This window comes from Gossypium hirsutum, chromosome A09 (genome assembly GCF_007990345.1).
Source record: "Gossypium hirsutum isolate 1008001.06 chromosome A09, Gossypium_hirsutum_v2.1, whole genome shotgun sequence".
In the NCBI taxonomy this organism is placed as follows: Eukaryota; Viridiplantae; Streptophyta; class Magnoliopsida; order Malvales; family Malvaceae; genus Gossypium; species Gossypium hirsutum.
The window spans coordinates 2,206,741-2,229,854 of record NC_053432.1 but is presented as its reverse complement, the minus strand read 5'-3'; the positions used below and the strand labels follow the sequence as shown (position 1 = coordinate 2,229,854).

Here is a 23,114-nt window from a genome sequence, read left to right as displayed (position 1 = left end):
TTATCCCTCCAATATGTCCAAGGGCCTCAACGCCCAAAATCACTGTAAATATAGGTGAGTACTCACAATCTTATGAAATGCCAACTATATCCAATGGTTTCAAAACCAAAAGGCCAAAATATCTGAAGTCGAACACATATATCTTACTGATTATCTGTGCACTATTACTGTATATTTGCATTTTTAGCAAAACACTGTCACTAACATTTAACATATACATAACCACATATCACATATCACATGTTATAACATCTCATCTCAATTTGCATATTCACAAACACATAAGCACATAGTTCACAAGATAACATAGGTACGAGAAAGCTTACACTCAGAATTTAGAGTAGGGGTTTAAGCTACTAATAAATTCTCAAATAACGCATTCAATCATGTCCACAAGCAATTATTCCAAACACTCATTTATTATGCTTTCGCTGAAAGCTCGAATTAACTTTTCCTTGCCTTTATCTCTATTCGTAGAAGTTCCTTTTGATTCCAATGCTTCAAAAAAGTAAATCACACAACAACACAATCAACATTCAACCAAAGACTCACATCAAACAATCCAAAAACACAAGTCTAAGCTAGGTTCTCTTTTGACCGAAACCTTCGACATAAGAAACTTAAAATTCAAATATCTCGATCTATACTTAATATTTTTGCCTAAAACCAATTTAATTCATTTTATAATTCACCTATGACTAATTCCCAACCTTTAAACTACAATAAAATACTCAATTTATGGTATCGACTTTTTCGACATATTTTTGGCTATTTTTTGAAAAAATCATTAAAATGTTAGAAATCTTTAATGAAAATTTAATGTAAGTTCAAAAACCTTCTAATCATGTTAAAACAAGGTTAAAAACACTTTGAAACCACGTTTTTACCCAAAATTTCGAAATCCACCATTAATGAGCCTATTGTCGACTTTTATTCAAAACATGCGATTTAATGGATAAAAAATTTGTTTTAAAAACTAAATAACATTTGAAACTATTTAGGAGTTGAATAGTTATCTTAGATGAAAAAAACTGAGTGTTTGATCGAAAACCTGAAGAACCCAAAAGCTTGACAATGGAGAAATCAATGGAGTTCTTGAGTGTTTTTCTTAACTTCTATGGAGGTTATGACTAGGAGGACGATAGAAATTAAGGGAATAGAGTTTAGGAATCAAAATTGGGTGATTAGGGTTTTAAAGGAGCAATGGACGGCAACACAAGGAAATGGAGAAAAGTTTACATGAAAATAAAATTATAAATGAGGAGTTTTCTAAAAATCAAAGTAAAAAACATTACCGATAAACCATATCGCAAAATTCTGAACACTCTAAGGCTACAATCCCTAAAATACCCTTAAAACTCCTAGGCCCTATTTTAGGGTGTTACAATATTGGCATGTATAGTGCATCATCGGATAAACGAAGCAAATATACTGGCACGTAAGTGCATCATCGGATGTATTAAAGAAAATATATTAGCACGTAAATGCATCATTGGGTAAACCAAAGCAATTATACTGGCACAAATAGTGCATCACCGGATATAATGGAGAAAATATATTAGCACGTAATTGCATCATTAGGTAAACTGAAGCAATTATGCTATCACAAATAGCACATCATTGGGCAAGCCAAAGCAATTGTTCTAGCACATGTAGTGCATCATTAGATAAACTGAAGTATAACTTGTACATTTAATAGGTAACCAATTTCCAATTCCATTCCAAATTCAATTCACATTCTATCAATCTCAATTTTATCATCAATTTATCATTTGAATATTGTATACAACAATTCCCAACTCAATTTCGTATATTAGGGAAATTATACAACTTTCTATTTTATTTGATTTAATCCACTATCTCAATATACCATATCAATCATCCCAACTTAATGCATACAAGCATTATATACTTACCTCATGAATAACTCATACAAGTTAACAAGAACAAACAATAATTAAATTGAATTGAATTATAGAAATACATATCGAAATTTTGACCTATTCGTTGACGACTTTAACTTTTCCTTTCCCTCTCGAGGAATTTGGGTTGACGTTAGCTATGAATTAACATAAATATTCAACCAAATTCACTATCAATTTTCATTTTATACAAATTTTGTATTTTATTCAATTTAGCCCTTAAAACCGGGACTAACATAACTTTCAATTTAAGACTCCAAATTGCAATCTGATTTCACTATACTCCATTACGGACTTCCTATTTCTTATCTCTATAGTCAATTTTACAAATTATTCAATTTGGTCCCTAACGTACAAAATTATCAATTAACGTCATAATCTAATCCTTTTTCACCTCTAAGCTTAAACTCTATCAATTTAACACCTAAAACTTTAAGGAATCATCAATGGTCAATGGTAACTTCTTAAAATTTTAACAGTTTAACAAATTGAGACATGGGTTAGCTAGATTAAGCTCCTACGATCTCAAAAACATAAAATTTACAAGAAAAGAACTAAATTACACTAATCAATTGATGTTTGAAACTTAGAGCTCTTGGTTGATTCTTTGGCTTCTTCCTTTGCATGAATTGATGCTTGGAAGGATGAGAAATATAATGTCTTTCTCTTTCTTTCCATTACCATATCTTTATTTTAACTAAATTATATATTTTAATTTAATTTAATTTTTTCTAATATTTCAACAATTAAACTTACCTACCCATCTACTTAATTTATTAAGTGTTATAAATTCCACCTTAGTCCATTCTAATTAAGAATTCTCGAGCAATTGAACTTTTACTATTTTTACAAATTTAGTCTTTGTACATTAATTAATCACTGATTCAACCAAATTACCTATCTAAAATTCAATTCACCAATAATGTAACTCCGTAAATATTTAATAAATATATTTACGAACATTATTTACAGAAATAGGGTTCCGAAACCACATTTTCTAACACCACTAAATTTTGGATCATTGCAGGTTCCTTGAATGACTACCCCATGTCATGTTTTCACTACTACCATTAATGTAACTACTGGTATTGATCAAAATTTAGAGGTTTGTTTGAATTACTCTCTAAATGGTTAAGCCTCTCGAGGATCTATTAGTATTTATCTTTCCCGTTGATTACATTCATAATCAGGGGGTCTAGGTTTATATGTGAACCTGTCCACTGGCCACATATATGGATTCATCACCATATTCTCTATCAGTTGGCAACCCTCAGCATAAGTTTTGGACATGAATGCCCTTGTAGATGCTCTGTCTAAGCTCGAGCTCATATTTTCATCCAATCCATTATAGAAAGTCTGCAATTGTAGCCAATTTTGAAGACCATGGTAAAGGCACTTATGCAACAATAGCTTAAAACGTTCTCATGCCTCGTATAGTGTTTCCTCTTCAAGTTGTTAAAAGTTTGTAATATCCATTCTCATCTTCATCACCTGGCTTGGTGGAAAATATTTCACCAAAAATCAATTAACAAGTTCCTATCAAGTTGATATTGACTCTACAACCTATGAATCTAACCATATAAAAGCTCCATCACATAATGAAAAGGGGAAAAGCCAAAGACAAATAACATCATCGGGTACCTATTATATTTAAATGTGTCACAAAGGGTTAGAAATTACTTAAAGTGCTGGTTTGGGTATTCATTCATCGATCTTCGATATTGTAAATTGGTCTGGATCATCTGAATCATGGTCGGTTTAATCTCAAAATTATCAGCGTTGATCGTCAGCCTATTGATACTACCTTGCACAACATCCAAGTTGGGCATAACATAGTCCTATAATGTATGGTTGCGTTCTTCCATCTGCCTTCTAATTGCGGAATTTGCTCTTCTAGTAGTGGAATATGATTTTGTTGCTCCCAAACAGTGGATTTTCCTGTAGTGGATCAATGTGTAGTGGCTCTTCCCTCGGAATTATTCTCTTTCTAGTGTTGTGTGGTGTTCTTTCAGGTTCAAGATCGGGCAGAATCATCTCGTTCCTACTTTGAGTCATACAATGCACAACCAAGACCTACTTATCTTACTAAGCATGCACTGACTAAGCATGCACTGACTACTACTAAATCAATTTTAAGCACCAAAACCTCATTGACAACGACGTTGATAACTTGACCACGCTGATGCGTATGCACCGAAGCTATGTAAATAATTCAAATAACATATATGGAATTGCATTTTACTACAAGTATATAGGTCAAATTGTAATATAGTTTTAGATTTACAGCAAAATACGAAAGTATTCCGAGGATCGTACTGAAAGGAGGTATGAATAAATTTGAATTAAACAGTAACAACGAACATGCAAAGTTAAGTCTAACTAGCTACTTCCCTAATTATTATAGTATGACTAAACATAAATTGAGAGTGTAAAACTAACTACTACTTGAATGGATCTAATTGAAAAAATAGTAAAAATGGAAAAAAAAATTTATTAAGAATGACAAACAGGAGTTGACAAATTCAATGTTTGTAATTAATCTAGACTTAGTGATTTTTATTGATTATTTCTTAATTAGTTCAATTAATACCTTTCAGCCTATAATCTTACCAATCTTGCAATTTAGTCTACTTATATTTCGACCTAATGGATCGAAAAGGGACAATTGAATTGGTTTCGAGTAAAATCTCTTTTCGGTCTCATTTCCCTAAATTTCTACCTAGAGTCATCAATTCTAGTTTTTTAAGTTGATCCAATTTAATCCAATGAATCTGTATAAACCCTAAGTTAGATTAACTATTCCCACATCAATTAACCAACTTCCCTAAGGTTTTAGTTACAACCCATTCTAATTATCCCAAACCCATTTATTTTTTAAAGCATTAATGAAGTTAATGATAAGAAAGAACATGGTTTAAATATGCTTAGTAATCCAAAGACTTCTAATTATGGAGATCGTGTTGAACAGCAACCAAAATTCTTTCAACAGAAATGTTCAATCACTCTTACGATTTATGAATCCGCAACAAACGAAGTATGAAAAGTAAATATGAAAAAAATAAAGAACAAAATTATAAAAACTTAATTTACCAGAGAACGAAAATTGAAATAACAAAGTTTTAAAGTAAATCCTACAAACTATCTACTAAGCTAATATGAATCGTAAAAAACCCTCCCTTAATTGTGTTTTTTAGTTCCCATTTATAGAACTAATGATCTTTGACCTAATTGGGATGACTCTGCCCTAAATTATGAGTATAAAGTTGATTATGCGGATAGAAACACCCTTGCAGATTTTAAATCAGTCGAGCCTCAATTTTGTGACATCACAGGTCCAATGTCATGACATTCCAAGCAGTTTGCTCGAGTATTTGAAGAGGGTCTTGGTTGTTGCTACTTTTCTTCTAAATGTCGCGACTTTGTTGCAACCTTGTGATTGACTTCCATCTTTGGCTATTGTCGTGGATGTCGCGACTTCATCTATCGAATGTTGCGACCTTAGCCACAGTCTACTGGCATTATTGATGTTGCTCGAAAATTCTTCTAAGTGTGTGTGCAACTTCAATGTTGCAACATTCTAGGCATCCCATAACTCCTTTGCTAATTGGTTCAAATTGTGTCTTGCACCACTATATCAACTTGTTAGAACTTCAGTAGGCTCGAGTTGGCCTAATTGGTAGATAAGCATCATAAAAAGGCTTGTTTTATTCAATTAAGTATAACATAAAATTTAGAAACTATGAAAATAGCATAAAAATGCTCAATTACAAGCTCCTTAAGTATAAAAAGAACCTAATTTACGATATTAAGTTATGGCAAATCAACTTCATAACTAAAATAATTCTTAATTAATAGACGAAGGGTTGTAACTTAGTTATATATGTTCAATCGGTTCTTCCACTAACTCAACACAAATTTGTTTGGATTGCTTATTAGAATCAATGTGATAAATGTATGAAAACAACGAAAGAGAAATAAATTTCATGAATTACTATCCACAGTTAATGAATTTTCTTGTAGGAAATAAAAGATAACTTATAAATGAATTTAATTTCTTTATATTTTCATTTAATTTTATTGTAATTAAATAATTGGGTTCAATATGAAAAATTAAATTAGTCATCGCCGTTTTATTAAACATGAAAACTAAATTATTTACTCATTGTTTGTAGTAGGATAAAGTCATCATGACTTTGATGGAATTGAAATTGAGCTGAAAAAATGAATTAATTGAATTAATTTTGATTAATAATATTTTGAGAATAAAAAATGTTTATTAGATTGGATAATTATATGAGTTTGTTTTAATTTAAATAAAATTGAACTAAATATATAATTATACCCAATACATAAAAGACCCATTAGGTCTTATACAATATTGGTTGGATGGCACACTAGGTGTGGGAACACAATGTTTGCCACCCACAACATAGAGTTCTAAGGAGACTCTGGGTTTTCTACTAAAATATCTTCTTCTTCTTTTTCTTCTTTTTTCTTTTCTTCTGTTTTAGTAGAACTATTATGATACTTCCTACAATGGGATAGCCAAAAATACACACCGTTCATACGTGGATACTTTGCCGAAATTTAAAAAAAAAATTATTTAGTCTAGAATAAATTATATTTTTTGGGATTACATGTGATTTAAATTTCAATTTTGGTTTCTTATAGAAAAAGTGAACTTTCCTTATTGGAAAGTTTTGGTTTTCATTCTATGTTCAGTTTTAGATAATAGCATACTTTCTTAGAAATTGATGGTTTGCAAATAGCAGTGAAGATCATTCACTGAAAGTTAGGATTCGTCAAAACTTCCTAGCTCGAAAATACAAATGCTAAATTTGATAAAATTTATTACCATAATTAATAAAACAAAATTTTGAATTTAAAAAAAAAATTTAATTTTTACAATGCAACAAAACACTTTTCATAAACCATTTTTTGGAAAAATTTCCAGTGTTAGTGACCTTCACTCCCATATGGACAAAGCGAAAGTTTTCAAAAAACCCAAATGCCACCTGCAAATCTTTTCACTTCCACTCTATTTGAGACATGACCGAATCAATTATTGTAGGACTGATACGTGTCTCCAAAAACGCAAAAATATCAATACCAAACTCTTTGTAGATTATGGGATTCATCTAATCAACACTTACAGTCAGCTGAAAAAAGAGCTTGCATGTTATCCTTTTGAGCTTCATTTTCATCAATGGCCACATCAGTGATTAGGATTGTAGTTTTCATCAATGGTTTGGTTCTAGTGATGTCTTAGCCTTCGTACCCGATTGAAGCTGTAACTACCCAACATCCTTTTGAGCCTGCCCCACTACAAACCGGACTATTCCTTTCCAAATTTTTTTAAGCCCACCACTCACAATACTTACCCTTCATTTTCACCCCATTTATTATAGACCCACTAGAGTTGTTGTAAGACTGGCTCAACTTTAACCCACTAGCACATTTAAATCCTCACTCAAATTTCGAAAAAATAGAAATAAAATTTAAATTTCGAGTTATTTGAGTCAACTCGAATAATTAATTTAAATTTTAAATTTGAGTTGAATTTTAGAATTTGAATAATTCAAATAATGTATTTGTGCAAATACCCTTTGATTCATGTCAATTTTGAAAACAAGCAAATTAGTCTCTCTCAACAAAAGTTACAAAAAAAATAAATAAATGATTTTCAAGAATTCAAAATAATTTTTAAAATTTAAAATATTTATAAAAATTCAAAAATTTATTTTTTCAAAAAAATTTAAAACTATATTAAGAAAGTTAAAATTTTTAAATTGTTCTAAAATAATAATTTTGGGAAACTAAATAAATAAATTAATGATTTAAGTTTATCATATTAAAGTATTATTATTATTTAAAATTTTTTTAAATATATATGATTTTAAATTTATATGCTCTAAAATGGAGTTAGTTATACATATGATAACAATATTTTAATTTGATATGTTTATTTTTTTTAATTTAACTCGAATAATTTCACCCGATTCGGAGCGACTTGAATTTCATTTCACTCAACTCAATTCGAAAAAAATTCAAATCGAGTTTGGATGATAAAATAGGATTCGTCAACTCGATTAACACAAAATTTTTTCATTCAATTCGATCGAAAACCTCACCGCTACTTCCAACTACTATAGGTTTATCATAAGTTTTCATTTTAAGTACTGAAATTTAAAAAATTGTAAATCAGACACTATCATTAACAACCATTTTAATTTTAGATACCCAGCTTTAATAACTTTATATTATGGTCACTTATTTTATATTTTTATAAATTAATTTTTCTTTTCCTTTTTTATTAGAATTGATTTTATTTTATTTTTTTCAGAAAATCTTGAGGTTTTGTAGGAAATAACTTAGGTTTTTATCGGAAGAAACTTGGGTTTTTATAAAAAAACTTAATTTTATCCTTTTAATTTCTTTTATCTTTTTATTTTTAAGAATTAATTTTAACTTTTTTCAGTAAAACAGAAAATTATGAGATTTTACAAGTAATTATATGGGTTTTTATCTGAAAAATCAATTTTTCATTTTAATAACTTTTATTTTTTTTTCGTTTTTAGAATTAATTTAAATTTTTCCTAGTAAAAAGAAAACTTTGGGTTTTAAAAAAGAATTACTAGGGTTTTTCCATTTTATATTCTTAGTTTTCTTAACTTTTTTTCTTTTCTAAAATTATTTTTTAGTTTTTTCAGAAAAAGATTGAATTTTTATAAATAAATTATTAAAAAAAACTTGGGTTTTTGAAAAGAATAAAATTAAAATGTAAGTGAGTGAAAAAAATTAAAAATAAAAAATAAAAACTGGTTTAAGATTTCCATTGGGGTGCTAAAAAGACTTGTACACTACAGAAGCACTTTCAAGAAATGCTCATCCAACCAAACATAAAAGATAGGGAGGAACAGCTTTTGCTTTTGGCTTTGGCTTTGACTTTGACTTTGGAGAGTTGATTGAAACTACTTTAAATTGATTGATTGAAACTATAAACCGTTTTCACATGTTTTGTCTATTAATTTTGTATCGAATAGGTGCACTTTAATTGCAGGTCTACGGTTTTGCCTATTCAAGTTTCTTATCAATTTGAATTTTTAATATTTTTGTATTAATGTTTTGTCAAATAATAAAATAGATGAGTTGAACTTAGAAGCCAAATGAAATGAAAGAAAGTAGATAGAATAATGTACAATTTTCCATAAAAACAACATTACTTTTGTATAGATCGTTCATCAAAGATAAATGAAAAGTGTTATACTTATTGAAGCAAGTGAAATATCAAACGGGGAAAAGACAAAAGCAATATGAGATAGATATTGTTAGGAGGGGCAGCTATAAACCATAAAATGGACATGAAAAGTACTAATATGGGATAAGAGGTTGACAATAATATTTTTGTGATCTTTATATTAAGAAGATAAGTAATGGCAATAGGCTTAGTACTCATTTCAAAAGAGAAAGATGGCTAAGAATTGTTGTCAAATTTAAGAATGAAACGAGCATGGCTATACACAAAAACAATTTTAAAAAGGTGGGACTTTATTGAAAAAAGAGTAGAAGGCATGGAAAAAGCTTAAAGGGAAAAGTACTGGTTTAGGGTGGAATCCTATAAATGGAACGATTGATGCCTTAGAAGACTAGTTGGATAGTAAGCTAAAGGTACGTTACTTTTTTGTATAAATATTATTTCTCTTAATTACAAGGTCCTTAATTTGTAATAAACTATTTTTGTATATTTAAGTTGTCCCCGAAGCTGATAGATTTAGAGTTGCAAACATTGATCTTGAATTAGAAGGAAAGTTGGACCAAATGTTCATGGGGATAGTTTCAACTGGTGACAAAGCATGGACACATTTTTTAGGTATACTCCCAAGCGATTTATTTGAGGATGAAGAAAATGAAGAAGGAAATTCAATTGATGATGTTCACATGCCAACTTAAGTAGGATTTGACATAGATAAAGAGAACCAAACTCTTGATAAGCCACTTGAGCCTAAACAACATGTTATAGGTCAACATCAAAAAAGAAAATCGATTGAGGTAAGATATTCTCATGTTAAAACTAGTAAAAAAAATCCTCGAAGGTAGGAGGGGTTGCACAGTTATCTAGCCAAACTGATAAACTATGCAATGCTACTGACAATATGAGTCAAGCTAAATCTAACCTGACTCCTATTAATGATCCATATGGCATACCAAGCTATCAAAGTGCTTCATAGCTTGTCAGAGGAAGTTTCAGAAGCTAGTTCACTATACTTTTTCTCGCAAAGTTAATGGTCAATAAGCAAATTGTATTTTTATCCATATCTCCTAAGATTAGAGTTTGGTAGCTTAAGAGTGATAAGGAGGAGAGTTCTAAATTTGCTAACCTTTTTAAGCCATAAGGTATGCGTTATCAAATTTCTCTAGGTTTCTTTTATTTTTAATTGTTATGTTTGGATATTAGTTTGCATTGAACACTTTTAAGTGCCACAAAGTTTGACGATGTTTGACAATTTATGTATGTTTGCTTACTTTGTTTTCGTTCATACAATGGTGAATGTTTATTATCTCTTTTCTACAAGTTGTGACAATGGTGAATGTACTTTCATAGGGAATGAATATGAATAGTAGTGACAGCAATTACAATGGTGATGGAAGTGATGGTGAAAAAGGAGCGAGATTGTCCAACGTGTGAAAAATTTTAATAGGTTGTTTAGTGTTGCAATGTTTGCTTTTTAGTCATACCATGAGAAATATTTATTTAAACAATCATGAAAGAATTCGAAACAATCAAGTGATGCATGGGTTCAAGAGGTTCTTAATGGTTATGAGTCTCACTGCATGATTAATTTTAAGATGTCTTCAACCATATTTAGAGGCTTGTTGAGAGTTTTGGAAACACGATACAATTTGCAAAGTCCAAGAAATATTTCTTCTCATGAAATGTTGGGTATCTCTTTCCATATGTTGGGTGTTGGTGCAAAAGTTTCTCAATATCGAGAGAAGTTTCAAAGGTCTGAATTGACAATAAGTCAAAACTTTGCAATTGTGCTTGAGAAAGTTTCAAAGTTGGTTATGGATATAATTGCACCAGATGATCGCACTCTTAGTTCAATACCTGAACAAATACGTAATGGTTCTAGATACATGCCACATTTTAAGGTAACATTTTCGGTGTATGATATTTTAATATACTTGTTATATTAAATATGCATTTCTACTAAATATTATTATTTATTTAGAATTGCATTGGTGCAATTAATGGTAAGCATATTGCAACGATTCCTCCACCAAATGAACAAATTCCTTACACTAGAAAAAAAAGGTGTCCCACCTCAAAATATTATGGTTGTATATGATTTCAATATGCGCTTCACATTTGTAGAGGCTGGATGGAAAGGATTAGTGTATGACACTAGAATGTTCCTTGATGCAATTCAAGATTCAAGACTAAAATTTCTACACTCATTGAATGGTAATTTATTTATTTGTTTCATATATTTATTAATATAAAATATAAGTTCTTTAATTAATTGGTTATTATCTTATGACATAGGAAAATATTATTTTGTTGATTTTGAATATTCCCAATTTAAAGGTTTCACCGGACCATATAAAGGAGAACAATATCATTTACCTAATTTTCATAGAGGTAAATCCATATTTGGTAAAGAAGAAATATTCAATCATACGCATTTATTATTACGTAGTGTGATTAAGTGAACCTTTGGTGTACTTAAAAAAATGAACCATTTGGAGGCATATGTCAAAGTTTATAGTTTAGAAAATCAAAGGTCGATTGTTGTTGCTATAATAATAGTACACAATTTCATACGGAAAAATAGAGATCTACATGATGTGGATTTTATGGAATTTGAAACTAATGAGAGGGCATATGAGGATATTACATAACCAAAAGATATGGGTGATGAAAAAAGTGATAATGACAGTTAATTCAACAAATCATATGGTTGTGAAATGGAAGCTACAAGAGAAGTCAATGATTGTAATTTAATGAGTCCACTTTAACTTAGATGTATTATGATGTATTATTTTGTTAATATTTAAATTGAATAAACGCATGGATTTAATAGTAATTTGTAATTATCGAAGTAATAATAATTGTTATATTGCTAATAACTAATATATTATTTATATTCTTAAATAAAATTACTTAAATATCAATTAAATTATCCAATTTAATAGTAATTGTATTGTTGTGAACATTTTAAATTGTATTCATGGATGGAATTAATATTTATTGTTATTATATGGATTTTTTACTTTCTAGTATCATGATTATAATGAATATTTAATTTTCAATCGCAATTATTAACAATAATGCCAAATACTTGAAATTAACAAATTATGTTTTTTCACAACACATTTACTGAACACTTTTCAAAAGCATTTTTCTCAACCACAACTTTTTTAAAGCACTTTTAAACCATAACAGTAATGTCAAAATAACCCTTAGGCCTTGTTTTTTTATTGAATTTTAAATTAGTCAAAAATACTTTTGATTTCATAAGAAATGAAGATTTAGGTGAGTTTGAAATCAAAAGTGCTCTTTTTTTGATGAATAAAATCTTAAAAATATATATATAACATTAATTTAGTAACATAATGCATAAACTTGCTATCAAGCCGTAACTGATCAACAATCATTTCTGGAGGTTCTTGAAAAACTATTAGAGCATAAGGGAACGCTTTCATCTTCCCAACTAACGAATGTGCAGTTGCATTGACTTCTCTTGAAATCTTCTTAATGATCACCCTCCACTGTTTTCTACAAAACTCTTGAATCTTCGAGATTATGTCTATGTACAATTGCCCACAAGACCTGTCTAAGATGACTTCCACAGCTTATGCACTATCTATTTCAACCATAATATTAACCCAACTATTATCCCACACCAAATGAACTCTATCATAAATAGCCTAAAGTTCAGCTTGCACAATATTGCATTTGCTAATGTTTCTCCCAATTCCTCTACGCTATGAACCAAAAGTGCTTTTCAAAATGCTTTTAGACCCAACCTCAAAAACTAAAGAAAAAAAAATAGCTTTTAGCTTTTGACCTTTAGATATAAGATTGCCAAAACACCCTCATTTATTTCTTCCCAACCAATTAAAGTTTAATTGATTGTCTAATATTTATTTTACAATCCATAGCAACCGTCTTCTTTTAAGTTTTACCTTGACATTTAGCAATAAGCATGTAAATTAATAAGAAAATATTAATTTTCTCTAATATGGTTTATATGTTTAAATTAAACTTTACAAATAATTTATATTAATTGCTTAAAAAGTATTTAAATTTTATATTTCATGTATTAGTATATTAAATTATTTAAATATCATTTAACTTATTTTTTTACTTCTCAGCACCATGTCTAAAATAGATATTTTAACTTCCCACAACACTTCTTGATAGTAATGAGGAACACTTTAAATTAACAAATCACATTTTTTTCAAAGCACTTTTCTACTACAACAATAGTGGAGAACTAGCCCTAAAATTGGATGACTAAATAAGTATATAATAACTTTGAATTAACGAAAAGTGACACTAAAGTAAAAACCTATTTAAGTTGAGTGACTAAAATAAAAACGATTGTTAATGACGATGCCTAATTTGAATATATATTTTTTTAATTTTTGGTGCCTAAAATTAAACATTTTGTAGTATACCCTTTTCATTTAAATGAACGATAATGTTAAATCTTGAATCCTAAATTTTGGAATTAGTAAACATCCCGACCGTGTGTTCGGTCTTGACTATCTCCTGGGATTACAGACAACCACCATTCAGGATCTAAATGCTTTTGCCTCCTCCCATCTATCAAGCTCCACTGCAGCTGGTTTTTTTTCACTCTTCCTCCACATTGTTGTCATTAACTCCCCTAAGTTTTGAGGCAAACTTTTTTCATATGACCATATAATCTACACTCAGAGAAAACATTTGGCAAACCCTCATACTTAATTCTTTAAATTTTAGAAATTTGAGGGCCTCCAAAATCGATACTAATTATCGACCCCTAGACCCATCCTTTGTGTTATCATCTACTATGATAACCTAACCAATGATACCACTCACTGAAGTAGCAAACTCTTTTCATGCATCACCCCCGAAAAAGCCCAGAAGACGTATCCATACAACCACTTTATACGGTTAATCTTGTGAAGTTGAAAAGGTGACCAAGTTTAAACTATTAAGTATTGACCATAGATATCGAGGTCCCTCTAATAGCCTGGCACTTGAACTTGACCAAATAATAATCATTCTCCGAGTCCTTGAACCTGTTTCCATATATCATAAAGTTTACTGCACAACGCACTAAAACCAATCTTACGGATAAGAAACCTAATAATAATCGCTTTCGACATACTCTAATAAATCATAGCATGAATCTTTTTAGAAAATCTTATGCCTAGTATTCCATCAACTACCCTAATGATAACATCTCTATCTAGTACCTCAAAATCGTTGTCATTCTCCTCCTCCTCGTCGTCGTCATCACCATCACACTCTTCCTTTTCCCTCTCATTTGATATCCAACTAAGGAGTTTATCCTTTAAAGATATATGCTCCTCCATTAATCCGTTAACAACCATATCTCAGACATCTGTAGGATCACCTTCCCGTCATCTCACCTTCTTCATAGCCCTATCGACTCCCTTATCATTGATCCCCTCTTGCTAACTTGTTAATGTACTCAAAGGAGACTCTATTCTTTAAAATTATTATATTTATATTTACTAAGTTATTCTTACTAAGCCTTACAACGACTAGCTTACTAAGTCAGTCTTACGAGTGAATTAGGACTAAGTTATCAGGTTCAGGCACTCCTAATTTTGTAAGATGAGGACTCAGGCTAGTAAATGAATCTTTCCAATCACATCTTTAAGCTTGTATCAACTTTTCCAATTTGAAGTCACACACAAGCGTAGGGCTTCACGTATAACAACAACTTGCGCAAGTAAATCCTATGGGGCTCAGAAAAGTTGACATTGCCTTACTAGTCTCATCACGCAAAATACCTCCGACTCCTGTAGGTCTTGGCTAACTTATAGCGGAGCCATCTACATTAAGGTACTAGGGGCACAACCCACTTTCCAACATCCTTACATGCACTCTTGATGCACGACAACACAAAAGTGTTCATAAATTAAGAGATATCTTCAATGGGTATCCCATCCTTATGCCACTTCGCATATGCTTGCCAAGTCTAAATTTGAAGTTCTCACAAAGTTGGTTTTCAACCAAAACTTTATGATTAAAAATCACAATTAAATTTATTTAATCATATATTCCAATATCATGACTTTAACGAAATTAAAATTTAGTTGAAAAAATAATTTAATTGAATTAATTGATGTACTAAATTTGGTAAATTTTATAACCATAAATAATACAACAGAGGTTTGATTTTATGAAAATTTTTAAACTTCCGCTATCCATAATAAAATTTCTAACAAAATCAATACAATTACCTTTCCTATACCACAAGCATAAACTCATTTTTAAGAATATCATGATATGATCCCTCTAGTGATATCTTTCCACACAAAGGACACTCCAATAGGACAATTAGGTTGTGGATGCAAATTCATCAACCCATGGCCGTATTTTGTGGCGATAATGTCTCTCTCCAAAAACAAAGTCTCTCATCTCCAAACCTCCGAATCCATTTATTGAGAAGAGCATGATTTTTGAGATAATTACTAGTGATGCCAACAACTCCCATCTCTTCTGAAGCACGAAAATGAGTGACAATGAAAATTTTCTTAATCAAATGAATAAGCTATAAAGTAACATGAATTTTAATCATTTGATTAAATTTTTTCATATCAAGCAAAGGCACCCATTTGTGTTACATTAGATCTACAAATTAGAAACGAAATTATAGCCCAATTATCAACACAATCGGCATCAAGGTTAGCCTACGACAAATCTAGAGATGAATGTTATAGTGTCATTTTACAAAATAACAATTTTAAACCACAAAAGTTCAGGGTTTTTTTCCCACCCAATTAGCGATGAGGTTGCGGTGATAAGTGCCTTTTGACCTTAAATGGTGTACATTGCGTTTATATCAAACTACCAAAAAAATACCAATTCACATACGGTAAAAATACCACGGAGGACCTTGTATTAGGGATAAGATTGCAATTTGCCTCTACTCAAATGGGCAAATTAGTCCCTGGTCAGATAGTAAACTAATCATTCTATTAAAAATTTCATCTATTTCTATTGTTAAAAATTAGTCCCTACAGGTCAGGATGAGATACTGTAGCATGCCACGTGTCTCTGTTTACTTATTCTGTCAACCATATTGAGTTTAAATAGTAAAAATGGATGGAATTTTTAACAAAAAAATAAGTTTGCTCTTTAATCTAATGTACAAAGACAAATTTGTCCATTTTTTAAATAGAAAGGACAAAATATAATTCCGCACCTAGTACAGGAGCCTCTATGACACTTTTATCTACGCATTCACAAGTCGCCGGATCTAACTGAACTCATGATACTAGACTAACACCAAACACTCTTAAGGACTTCGGTAAGATGTTTGTCTTTAAAATTGGCACCTTTCATCTTTCTTTAATACCAAACGAAATGAATCATTCTCTAAAAACACAGTACCAAGATTTAACGACTTGACAACTGATAAAAAAACAGCCATTGGCATTTTCACCATTTCTATCCAGATTTCTAATCCAATCATTAAGTCAACCATGCTTCAGCGTTACAAGGTGATTTCTCACATTGAATCAGAAACCATGACAGCTCTACAGTCCTATACCCTTTACTACCATTTACAGAGGAACAAAGAAGGTGAAAGAGAATACCTAGCACCGGGCATTGAGCTTAATGGCAAGGAGTGTTTTTGTTTGTCAATGTAACTTCATGTGTCAGTCACCCTGAAGTTTCATTCATTGCCTCTTTGCTAATGTTTTCCTTAATCCCTTGATAATCTTTCCAAACCACATTAAGTTCATAACTGATAGGATAAAAGGCACGACAAATATTAACAGTAGCCCATAGCTGTGCACCAGCTTAACCTGTTTTGTGGAGAAAGTAACGATGAAACAATTGTAGGATAATAAATTGACATTTAAATGACAATCCAGGAACACTTTTACCTGATCAAAGTGCAAGTAAACGTGATAAAATAGGTACATAAACAGGAGTATTCTAGCAACCTGCCAAAAACAGCAAAAGGTAGTGCATTAAATGTAAAAAACTTTCTATTGACTAAGAAAATGTAAAAAGCTTTCTAAAAATGATTATTACATTCATGCAAACATTAACAGTATGGGAATAAGTCTAGAAGCAATAAATTGATTTCACTTACCAGCCATGTTACAAATATTACAACTCCATTAATTAAGTAAGCTCTTGATCTCTTCATTCCAGCCGTATCAAAATACCTATATTAGCCAGGAAGTATACTTAATGTAGAGCAAAAGTTATATGCATTTTACAACCAACAGATAAGATACTTATATTACCATCTCAAATTGATCCCAGGCGTGGTAGTCTCAGAGATGAGTACCATGAAGGTGTATAGCTGACCTTCCCCAGTCATCATAGAATATGCTACAGCAGTTAAGGAGAGAAAATGATGAATGACCTGAAATAACAATATATTAGGTTGATTCATATCAGATACAACACCACTTGTAATCATCTAGGAAGGAAGAAAACATGGGGAAAGATTATAATAAATTAAAAAAATTAAATACTTACATACTCTATTCCACCTAGAGAAGGGTAAAACCAAATGATCATCCCAATGTCAGCAAGAAAGTAACCAACAGATACCTGTTAAAAGGTGGTATCTAAGATTAAAGTAGTTAGAAGCCAGCTACAGCTGATGAAACATTAAATCTAAACCTAAACAAATGTCAACACAAATTGAAAAGTTTCAGCAAGATGAATTAATTACTGCAAGACTACTCCCTTTTGTACATATAACAGTTCTAGAATTAGTTTCCATCTGTTTTAAAATCTGTCTTGATGGACAAATTGCATACATTCATATGTGGTAGGAATACTTTCATGACATATTGCAATGTAAGCCCCTATCCTAATATCAATTTCTCATATAAGGGCTCAGTTGAATACAATACCCAGTAACGGCTTATTTTAGAAAGTACATGAGCTAATTCAGTATTTTATTGCTTACTCCAACCAAATCCTAAAACAAACTCATTAAATACTGCATCCCATTAAAGAAAAATGGACGGCACTACCTAGAATTTGTCAATAGACTAAGAGCTATAGCTAAGTTAACTAGAAGTTAGTATAGTCAAGAGAATCAAGATACTAGGCCAAGAGGCTTAATGTGGTTGATATGCTCCCTAGTTCTGGCTGTTCCAAGCAGAATGACTTGGACTACCTTGCTCCTTAACAGTAATTGCAAGGGGAGGTTCAAGAAACATCAGACTGATCAGCTTCAAGTGAAAGGTCCGCACTGACATATCCCAGTACCAGATGCCCATTGTTGATGAAGTAATGGAAATAGTGTTACAACAATGTGATTTACTTATTCAGTGAGCAGATCATGCCTCATGACCATGACAGATAAGAGACAGAAACATGCTAAAATTGGGGAGGAGTTTCGAGTTGCAAATTTAACTGATAGTGAAATAAACTGTGATGACCATGTTTCGGATTGATAGTTCAGCTTGTTGAAAGGAAATTCAAACAGCTCCTCAAAAGGAAATTGAAACCTTAGGATTTATTAGAGAGAGACAGTTCTCTTTAGGGTTTTCTTGATAAAATTCTGCTTTGGATTTTATTATTTCACATGTCCCTTTAAATGAAGATCAATCTTATTACATAAAAGAGGAAACATAATCAATAAAAAAAAAAACCTATTCTTAAAAAAAAAAATCAACTGAAATAAAAACATAATTAATAAATCTAGGGAAAGAAATAAATGCATAATCTAAGACAAAATTGAAGAACCCATATTAAAGGCCATTCCTAGCATAGATGTTGGCCTCTAAAATTACTCCCCCAGAGAAAGAGCTTGCCCTCAACTCAAAGTCAGGATAAACTTGGTGAAAAGTATCTTCCATTACTAATAATTGAAACCGATAAGGGATGTAGATTTCTACAAACTTATTCTCATTTATTAGCACCATTGAATAGATCTCTTCAAATTATATAAAATTTCGAGGCCAAAGTTTGACCTTGATATTGAGAAGCACGTATCAATTTAATGTCAATTTTGTTAAAATTTTTGCTAAATGGCATTAACATTAATGCATATTTTTGCACCATGATTATGCTACTTATTTCACATAAACAAGAATTTTGGGCAAAGGAGATCTTTTATATTATGTGGGAGCTAGGAAACCAAATGGTTAAGAGCCCTTAACCACGTTAAAACAAAAAAATTGTACTTATGCACACAATCAAGAATGACATATTAAATATATGAACATATAAGCCTTTCATCATTGTCCCAGGTAAATGGGAGGCCTATTTCACCAGAAGAATTCAACAATAATTAACAATTAAGTGTCCTATCAATGGCAGTGCCACCCAAATTATTTGTATTTATGAAATAAAATTATATTAAAAGTATTTTATTCTATGAAGAAAACCTGGCGCATAAATGGTCCTTCTAAATGATGCACTTTTCACAAGTAGAAAATAAACCTTTCTGAAGGTATTTATGTACCAAAGTGCATGATTGAAAAAATTAGCTCGAAGTTGTTACAAACAGCAAGGCAGATTAGCTTCTTAGTAACACCCAATATTTTATATTGAGCATAAAATACTAGATATCAATTATTAAATATCTCAATTCCTAAAAGTTTTCATTGACGATACAAGAAAATGGTACCCTCACCCCCAATGTGAATGTAGACAAAGCAGAACTACGAAACATAATCATGCCAGCATATCGGTTATCAGAATAGAGATTTGACCAAAACACGAAGTATAAGGACATGACTGTTATGAAAATGGCATGTACGGTTGATATGGATCTGCATAAACCATCCAGACATTAAATTTGTATTGATAAAAAAAAATAAAAAAACATATTCAAGCTAAGAAGAAATATCAGTCACCGGTTGTTCCACTCATTCCGTTGGACTTTTGATAGGATGAGATAGCTCTTAAAGTAAACACTGCTAAACAACTGTGTAAGATCATAGACCTGGAAAAGAGTAGTAATTGTAAAAAATTGCGAGGAAAAAAGAAGAAAAGAAGGGAAAGATAGTAGAAGAGATACTAAAAAATAATAAAAAAAGGCTTGAACAGAGAGAGAAATAATAGTGAAAACTGAAAAGAAACAAAATATCAATGTAAAAGCATGATCACTAAGAAAAAGACAAAACAAAACATTATCTTCATGTAGCTGCAAATTGTCATTCTAGATTAATTGACTTGTTTTAACTGAATAATAAATCATAAAATTGAGCAAGAAATATACCATCTTGCAAGAAAAAATGCCACAAATAACTGATGTGTATGGGATGGAGGAATCTGCCAATAAATATTCCTTTAACAACAGCTCTGCCTGATTCTGGTAAGATTGTATCTCCATAGTTGTTTCTTTAGAAAGCAGTATCATAACACATTGTTCAACCAATCAACCTAAAAAGATGAATTTTCCATTGCCTCTTCTATTTTGTATTCTTCTCGTTCTTCATGATGAATAAGATGCAAAACAATTTTAAGGAAAGAACTAACATGAGAAAAAGAATTAAAAAACGAAAAATTCTATGCTCTGATTATTGTAGCTACAATTTTGAAATATAATGCATCACTTTGGATTCTCGTATAAGCAAGGAAAAGAGTATGAATTACTTTGTTCATTAAACACGAGAAACAATAAGAAAATGATATTACTAAGGCTTCTTTTTCGTACCAGTCATCTAAAAGGAAGAAAGATAGGGGCGAGTGTACAATTGCTGTGTCACGAAAATGTATTTAAACAAGAATTAGTTTAGCATATCCACAAACTTATATTCTGAAAATCAAATTAGCATGTAACTTTAGGGTTGCATGGCAGTAATGCATTTCAATCATGAACTCATGCAGCAAACTTAGCAACAATTAAGTCCTTCAAAATTAAGGGAATATTAGCTCAGTTGGTTCATAAAGATACGCAAAAGACGTGGTATCCAACATATTTGGGGGTCAAAACCTAGCTCTGCAATTTCTTTCCTTATACCTAGGTTGCCATTTCCTTTGTACCCCAAAAAACTGCCAAGTTGCCAACACATCAAATTCAAATAACACCATTCAATTAATTGATTTCAATAGAGAATGGTTAATCCACATCAAAGATAGTTTGGTTTGATATTAACCTGATAAATGAATCGCCAATAAACAGCATACTTAAGGCAAAAAAGTCTAGTAATATACAAGACAACATAAAAATTCAGGATTTCTTTCCCCTTTGTTAAGAATAAATAAATAAAACCCACCCATTTTATCATGTTTCTGGGAAAAATGTTAACAACAACAACAACAACAGCAACAAGAACATGAACAATAATCATTCGATGCCGATGACCAAGAAAATGTTAATTACTCCACTAGGCACTTTTAAACTAATCACCCTTTTTAATTTATTCTCCTTAACCTAATACATCTTGTTAAGTTATTAAAAGAAACAATGAAATTAAAAATAAAAATACCCACTGATTTTATTTGCAAAAAGAAAAGAAAATGTAGTCAATAGAAACATCAATTCAAAAAAATCAACAACAAAATACCACATCAAATTAACCACTAAAGACAATATGGAGAGAAAAAAGAAAATCAATATTATAACTAACAATCCCAAAATGATTAGACGATAAAACAAAAACAGTATAAAAATTATCAAAAATGGAAAAATGGAAATGGAAGGGGTTACCGGAATAGGAGAAAATAAATTATAGGAAGAAAATGTGGAAGAAATCAGGGATTTCGTTTTGGGCAAATAGAAGCTGCTGGATTCCTGCTTCATTTTTGTTTTATTTTTCCTCTTTTCACATTTAAAAAGGAGATCGCATTCTAATATTTACAATTAACTATTTTTTTTTTTTTAAGTTTCGTGAGGAGCGAGATAACAAGGAACCAAAACTCAGAAAGGAATATTTTAATAAGGAAATAATAAACTGTTTTTTGTTGCAAAGTTTTTGGTGGGTCACTCGGGTCAACGCTCGAAAAGTGGGTCGAATGAAATTATTATTCTAGATCAAGTATGGTTGAAAATCGAGGCATAAAGAAGTTACGGAATAGTCCTTGTACCTTATATTGCTGCAGTTTAGTCAGGTAAGTTGAAAATATTTCTTTTATGTTACAATGATTCCATATATATTACATGTTTATTATAATTAGATCCAATGTTAAACTTAACTATTGAATGATTTGAGAATAAATAATAAATGCATATGGTGAACACGTGATGTTTTCAAATAGCAGGCCTCGAGCCAGTGTTATCTATTAAGCTTTGTGCCGGTGTATTTATTGAGCTTTGTGCCTAGTAGGCTTTGTGCCGGTGTTATCTATCAGGCCTTGATCCGGTGCTGTTTATCAGGCCTTGAGCCGGTGATTATTTAGTAGGTAATATGTATCGGTGATATAGACCGTAGCGATGGCTTAAGATCCTATGTGTGTTGCGGATTCTCTACAACTTGTGTGAGCAACATCGTGAGCTGGTCAAAGTTCTGAAGTTAACTCGAATTAGTGATACCCTAAAATTGCCTTAAATGAGATCTTACTAAACAATAACTTTGAAATATGATTTGAATTAATGTACTGTACAATACTCACCTGCTGTGAGCTGTTATTGACAGGAACTTTATTATTTAATTTTATAATTTGATTTGTTATGTTACATTTGGTAAGATTTATCATTTGATTTAACGAACTTACTAAGCTTCAAGTAAGCTTACTCGTGCTTTGTCCTTATTTTGTAGATTACATTTTGTGGTCAGGAGATCGGATCAAACCATAGAATCACACTATCCCAAAGACTCTTTTGGTAGATTTTGTAAACATTTGGCTTATATGGCATTTAGTAGGACAAATGGTTATTATGCTATAATTTATGGCTATGTGTGATGTTTTGTACTTGATGAATGAATGGTAGTCTTTGTGATATGATTATTAACCTTAAGTAAACTTGAGTAGGAAGTCAAGATGGTAAGTGTCATATTAAGTTGGAATGATGTGTT

The 23,114-nt window shown here is 31.0% G+C and overlaps 1 protein-coding gene and 1 non-coding gene across 5 annotated transcripts; one reads left to right on the top strand and one right to left on the bottom strand.

Annotated features, from left to right (window-relative positions):
* Window positions 1-3,300: 3,300 nt before the first annotated feature.
* Window positions 3,301-3,407, top strand: LOC121206911 (small nucleolar RNA R71). Its single transcript, XR_005902083.1, has one exon. It is a non-coding gene; the product is annotated as a small nucleolar RNA R71 (small nucleolar RNA).
* An 11,888-nt stretch (window positions 3,408-15,295) lies between these two features.
* On the bottom strand, window positions 15,296-22,017 carry LOC107943806 (TLC domain-containing protein 4). Of its 4 annotated transcripts, none has more exons than XR_001696064.2 (11): window positions 21,809-22,017; window positions 20,813-20,855; window positions 20,375-20,588; window positions 20,010-20,098; window positions 19,787-19,925; window positions 17,671-17,745; window positions 17,433-17,554; window positions 17,276-17,351; window positions 17,064-17,123; window positions 16,770-16,982; window positions 15,296-15,669 (listed from the first exon to the last, which is right to left on the bottom strand). XR_001696064.2 is itself a non-coding variant. In XM_016877625.2 (10 exons), the coding sequence occupies exons 3-10, from the start codon at window positions 20,513-20,515 to the stop codon at window positions 16,854-16,856; spliced, it is 831 nt and encodes a 276-aa protein (XP_016733114.1). In that variant the 5' UTR covers window positions 20,516-20,588; window positions 20,813-20,855; window positions 21,809-22,015; the 3' UTR covers window positions 16,589-16,853. The 4 variants fall into 4 exon arrangements, 1 of the variants encoding a protein (XP_016733114.1); XR_001696066.2 differs by having other exon boundaries at window positions 15,296-15,666; window positions 21,809-22,015; XR_001696065.2 differs by lacking the exon at window positions 20,813-20,855 and having other exon boundaries at window positions 21,809-22,015.
* Window positions 22,018-23,114: the final 1,097 nt, after the last annotated feature.